Source organism: Triticum urartu, chromosome 2, assembly GCF_003073215.2.
Source record: "Triticum urartu cultivar G1812 chromosome 2, Tu2.1, whole genome shotgun sequence".
NCBI lineage: Eukaryota > Viridiplantae > Streptophyta > Magnoliopsida > Poales > Poaceae > Triticum > Triticum urartu.
The window spans coordinates 658,918,817-658,924,660 of NC_053023.1; the positions used below are offsets into that span (position 1 = coordinate 658,918,817).

General features: G+C 49.8%; 1 protein-coding gene across 1 annotated transcript; it reads left to right on the forward strand.

Moving 5' to 3' along the window:
* The first annotated feature begins 1,938 nt into the window (after positions 1-1,938).
* Positions 1,939-5,639, forward strand: LOC125539519 (protein ECERIFERUM 26-like). Its single transcript, XM_048702994.1, has 2 exons — positions 1,939-2,679; positions 4,586-5,639. Exons 1-2 carry the CDS (start codon positions 2,227-2,229, stop codon positions 5,411-5,413), a joined length of 1,281 nt encoding a protein of 426 aa, XP_048558951.1. The 5' UTR covers positions 1,939-2,226; the 3' UTR covers positions 5,414-5,639.
* The last annotated feature ends 205 nt before the right edge of the window (positions 5,640-5,844 follow it).

A 5,844-nucleotide genomic window follows, 5' to 3' on the forward strand; every position in this document is an offset into this window, starting at 1 on the left:
AAATACGTATTTGTGGTCACTAAACTTGCGAGGCCGTTCAAATACAGTCACTCTCACCGTACGCATGCGTATCCGTAGACGCCAGTATGGCACAGGCCCCCTGTCAGCCACCGTAATTGCTCTTGTATGATAGATTTATAGAAAAGCTCGCAGTTGTTTTTTATTTACATAGGAACCCCTAGAATAAGAAAAATAGTGGGGCGGCGGGGTTCCATACTTGGACGTACTGCTAAGTGGCACGATTGAACAACCACCACGCCAACAGTATCATGTGTTTACTTTGCACTACTATATTATACTGTATATCCTATCCGGGTGGACCCAAAAAGTGATAATGAAGAAATTTATGTCTTCTAATAATAAGAATGCAAAGTGCAACCGGTGGGTTCAAACCTATGACATGGAGATTCACTCGCGCATAAGCCAACCACCAAGCAACTGCGACATGTGATGTAATTTAGAGATAGACAATGTATATGTTTTTATCACTCTTGTTCTCTATAAGTATGTGCCATTTAAAAAAATGTTTAAACATTGTAAAAAATGTTCGTGTAATTCAAAATATGTTCATGCAATAGAAAAACTACACGAACAGTTTTTTGAACCATGCGAGCATAATTGTACATTGTGTAAAACTCACAATTTTTTTTGAAATGTGTCAACATTTTTTAAATGCAATGTACATTTCTTAATTTACATGAATATTTTTCAGTGTTTAAACATTTTTATAAATGCCATGTAGTTTTTTGAACGCATGTACATATTTTGAATTGCACAAACAATATTATTTGAAAATAATACATGAACAATTTTTTCTGATCCACGAATTTCTCAAATAAAACGAATAGGTGTTATTATGAATATTTAAAAACTATTTGTGTTATTATTATGCAAACATTTTTATAATTCATAAGTATTATTTTAGATAATACATGAAAATTATTTGAAATTATCTTATTAATGGCATTATAATTTGCATACTATCTACAAATTTCTGAAAAATAAACAAGTGCAAAATGGGTCACCGGACCATAGCCCATTTTTGTTCCATGAGCGCTTCCGTTTTTGTACATTAATCTTAGTTACTCTTAATAGCTGTCTACAGATGTGTGGCGCAGTTTGTGTGACCTGTATTGTATTAGCATTAGGTCGGGGTTCGAGATCTGGCAGTTAAACTTTTCGTCCCATCGATTGTTGATTTTTTATTTTGCATAGAAGAAGAAGAAGAAGGGGTTTTGTGCAAAAATGCGTTCATGTGTCATTGACAGCGGGCCCATGCCATGCTGGCATCGACGGATACGCTCGCGTACAGAGAGAGTGACTGTATTTGAACAGTCTCGCAAGTTCAGTGACCCCAAACACGTATTTTGCAACTTTGTGCACCAAAATGACCGCCGCGTGCAAGTTCTAAGACTTTTGATGTATTTACCTCTTTTCTTTATAAACATGGTCAAAATTTGTAATGTTTGACTTTTGTAAAAATCTATGAACACCACATTATGGAACGGAGGGAGTACCATACGGGGCCATGGCCATGCCTCCACGTGACCATCAACAGTGTCGACGGCTCGTGCTACCACCACGTCCACCGTCATCGCGCACCTGTCGCGTAGGTGAAGTCCAGTCCCGCCACCTACATACGGAGTCCACCGAAGAGGAGACGCCGACGCCGACGCCTCGCCGGCACCGCCACTATTGCAGCGGCCACGCACTGTTCCGTGCGCCACCGATGACGCGCGCGTGGATCCGAATCCGTTGTCCTCAGATCCAATCCCACTGGCGTACTACATTCCTCCGCCATCCTTGTACAGATCACACGACATCCAGAGAACACAGCCAAGCAAAACAGTGCGCGACATCCTGTCCGGCGAGCCAGCCATCAATTCACCGCCGCCGCCCGGCAACCGTGCACCGCTGCACGGCGGCTCGCGCCTCGTCACCCCGTCGTCAGGTCGGAGCCGTCGAGTCGAACCCATCCGTCCGTCCGTCCGTTGCTCACCTCCCCAACCAACCCCGCCCGCGCCCGTATTTAAGCCCCAACCGGTTACCGGCGAACTGCCGTGTGCCGGCTTCCGTCCATCCACCCATCCCGGGCCGGATATATACGCCACCCCCACACGCGTCCCACCAACAAACCGAGGCCTTGCACCCACACAGCGAGCTTCAGCTTAGCCCAAGAAGTCGCGAGCTTGTACGTGCACGCAGCTGTTGCGCGGCGCGATCGGCATGGGGCTCGAGGGGCAAACGGCGGCGGCGGCGGTGCACGGGCACCGGCTGTCGACGGTTGTGCCGAGCTCGGTGACGGAGGTGGAGGGGTACGGGCTGGGGGACGCGGACCTGGCGTTCCGGCTGCACTACCTGCGCGGGGTGTACTACTACGCGGCGGGGGAGGTGGTGCGCGGGGTGACCACCAAGGTGCTCAAGGACCCCATGTTCCCCTGGCTGGACGCCTACTACCCCGTGGCCGGCCGCGTCCGCCGCCCCGCCGACGACGAGCAGGAGGCCTCGCGCCGGCCCTACGTCAAGTGCAACGACTGCGGCGTCCGCATCGTGGAGGCCCGGTGCGAGCGCGCGCTGGACGAGTGGCTCCGCGACGGCGCCGTCGACCGCGTCCGCCAGCTCTGCTACGACAAGGTGCTCGGCCCCGAGCTCTTCTTCTCCCCGCTGCTCTACGTCCAGGTAAACCAACCCAACCGTCGACCATTCTCATTCCCGCCTCCAGTCCAATCATACCCCGACGATAATGAAATGAAATAGTACCACTTATATTCGATTGAACAATTGCTCGGCCCGTTGAATCTTCAATCGGGAGTTGCTTGCTTGGATTGTTGACATTGTAGGTAGATAAAGATTTTAGTACTTTTACCAGAGATCGATCTGGCTGGCTTCTTTTTGACGCGGGATAAGATTAGATGATCATCAAGATGTAGCTTTCGGTGTGGTTCGCAGCTGTTGGTGTGACCATCAGAAATTTATGCTAGAACTGGGTATGGGCCTCAAAATCGGAAGCCATCAGTGCGCCCGGCTGAAAGGCCGTTTCGTCCTCGCTCTTCTTAAATCGTTAGTAGAGTGTGGTAGTACGATGCACAGGGATCATGCGAAGCAAGTGAGGCGGTTTTAGCGGTAGGATAGGGCATCCCACTCCCACCGATGTGCATGATCAGAATTTCATCCAGCAAAATGACGAACTGAATCAACTGATGATGATACACTAGACGAGAAAATTTTGGCATGTGAAAGGTGAAAAGGTAAGGGTCTCTTTGATGAATCATGTAGGATCTTTTCCTAAGGATTCATTTGTACTGCATTTTATAGGAATTCTAACATCCACTTCAACCTCTTGAAAGAAATCGTTTGTGTTTCCCGTGACACAATCAAACAAACTCAAAATCTTGTAGGGATCCAGTGGACATGCCATCCCAATCCTACGTTTTTCCTGCTCCTGTGTTTTTGCAATCCTATAAATCAATGAGGCCCTTAGTAGTGTTCCACTGTACAGATCATGTGCGATTTAGTTCAATACATCATTCATTGCACCCGTACCGGGGCCTGCCAGTAGGCGTCGGCAGCGCTGGTATTAACTGCACCACGTCTGCCTCTGCCGAGACAAGAACCGGTGTCAGTGCAACTTGTGTACGTACTGTAATTCAGTTTTCCTTTCCATCCGAGATTACTGCTCGTACCACATCTCAGATGCCAACATCTCTTGAATTGAATTCCAGCCCAACCATCAATCTTACTATCATACATCGAACTCGACAAAAGGAAGATCCAGCTGAATTTGATCCTGCTACCAGTATTGGTGCTAGAGAATATCCGGTGAAAACTATGTTTTGAAGTTTCAGAAATTTCCCAAAAGAATACTAGAGTATGTCGAAGAGATAGCTCTCTGTTGACATATAAAATTCCAAGTTCAAACATAAATTAATTTCTGGCGTTGGAAAAATTACAAAATCAGCAATGAGTAGTAGTGTCAAACGGTGAAAGTCGCTATTCGCTATCTATTGCCGAATTGGTTTTCCTTTTTAATACCTCGCAAATGATTTTGTGTCTAAACTTGAATTTCACATGCTAATAATAGAACATCGCCCTCTTAATATACTGTATTGTTTGACAACTTGTGAAAAATTTCAAACGCAGTTCCCACTTCCCACCTACCGGATATTCTCTCGGTCCTTGAAATGCTTGGTCCATCAGGGTCCAGTAACACGCTGTATCCCTGTGCTTCACCAGTGAATCGCCTAAGCTAGCATGCCAAGCTAGCCATGCGTGCGTTCATTTGACAACAGTGAACCCAAGTAGGAGTAGAAGAGTGAACATTGACGCTGAAGACGACTCAACACTCACACTGAAGACGACCATTTAAGGATGCGTGTGCGCTTGCAGTCAGCATAATGTTTTACGGATCGCCGTGCCGTCGTTGCCGGTGGTGCATTTATGAATCTATGATCGGCCTTGCCATGTGGACGTCCCAAGCCTTGCTTGCTTGGCCCGTATTAAACTTGAATCTTGTTCTGTAGCACAGTAATTTCAGCTCCAAGTTGTAAAAATGACAGCGCTTCCTCTGGCTGAATGAGCTTCGCAGGTCACAAACTTCAAGTGTGGAGCGATGGCGCTGGGGTTCAGCTGGGCGCACCTCATCGGCGACGTGGCCACGGCGACCACCTGCTTCAACCACTGGGCAAAGATACTGGGCGGCAAGACGCCAGGCGCCGTCACCGTCAACCCCAAGAACGAGCCGCAGGACCGCGCGCCCGCCGACGCCGCCGTGCCGCGCTCCGTGAAGCCGGTCGGGCCCATCGAGGACTACTGGTTTGTCCCCGCCGGCGTCGACATGGCGGGCTACTCCTTCCACGTCACCGAGCCGATGCTCACGAGGCTGCAGCAGCAGGAGCCAGCGGCTGCCGGCGGCGCCTTCGAGCTCATCTCGGCGCTCCTGTGGCAGACGGTGGCGAAGATCAGGGCCGGCAAGGAGGTGAAGACGGTGACGGTGGTGAGGAACGACATGTCGGCCAGGAGCGGCAACTCCCTGGCCAACGAGCAGAGGGTCGGGTACGTGGAGGCGGGCTCGCCGCCGGCCAAGTCCGACGTGTCCGAGCTGGCGGCGCTGCTGGCCAAGAACGTCGTCGACGAGACCGCGGCGGTGGTGGCGTTCCCGGGGGACGTGGTCATCTACGGCGCGAACCTGACCTTCGTGGACATGGAGCAGGTGGACCTGTACGGGCTGGAGATCAAGGGGCAGCGGCCCGCGCACGTGGAGTACGGCTTGGACGGCGTCGGCGAGGAGGGCGCCGTGCTGGTGCAGCCGGACGCCGACGGGCGCGGCCGCGTCGTCACGGCGGTGCTGCCCAAGGACGAGGTGGAGGCCCTCCGCGCCGCGCTCGGGAGCACGCTCCTGCAGCCGGCTCCCTGAAACTTCAGCTGGGTGGCTTTCAGTTGGCACGACCTTACGTTTGGTAGTTTTCGAGAGTGATTTGCTGGGGTTGTTTCAGTGATCCATGCGGGTGTGGTGTCATCGGCTGTGTGTGCGGTACGAATGTACGATGTTACGAAATAAGTTGCTCCAATAACTTATGCAAAATGTACCCATGATTGCAATGATTTGTCAAACTAGTTTAGAGGACTGGCTTGGTGGTAAACCTCGAATTGCTTGGTCTATGGGTGTTTGATTTGATACGCATACGCACAATTATGTTACCATTATTCGGTTTTTAATGATCCATTTGTATTGATTACTACGCTAAATACATCGGCCGAATGCAGGATATTGTTTTGATACATGGCGTATTGGCTTTTTGGTTTTTCTAGCTAAAAATCTATCTTTCCTGGATTAGCGATTCGAAA

What these genes read in the sequence shown, in the direction of transcription:
- LOC125539519 (XM_048702994.1), top strand. Translation starts at nt 2,227, where the DNA reads ATGGGGCTCGAGGGGCAAACGGCGGCGGCGGCGGTGCACGGGCACCGG. An exon ending in CCCCGCTGCTCTACGTCCAG is followed by an intron (nt 2,680 to 4,585) that starts GTAAACCAACCC and finishes TGAGCTTCGCAG; the next exon opens with GTCACAAACTTCAAGTGTGG.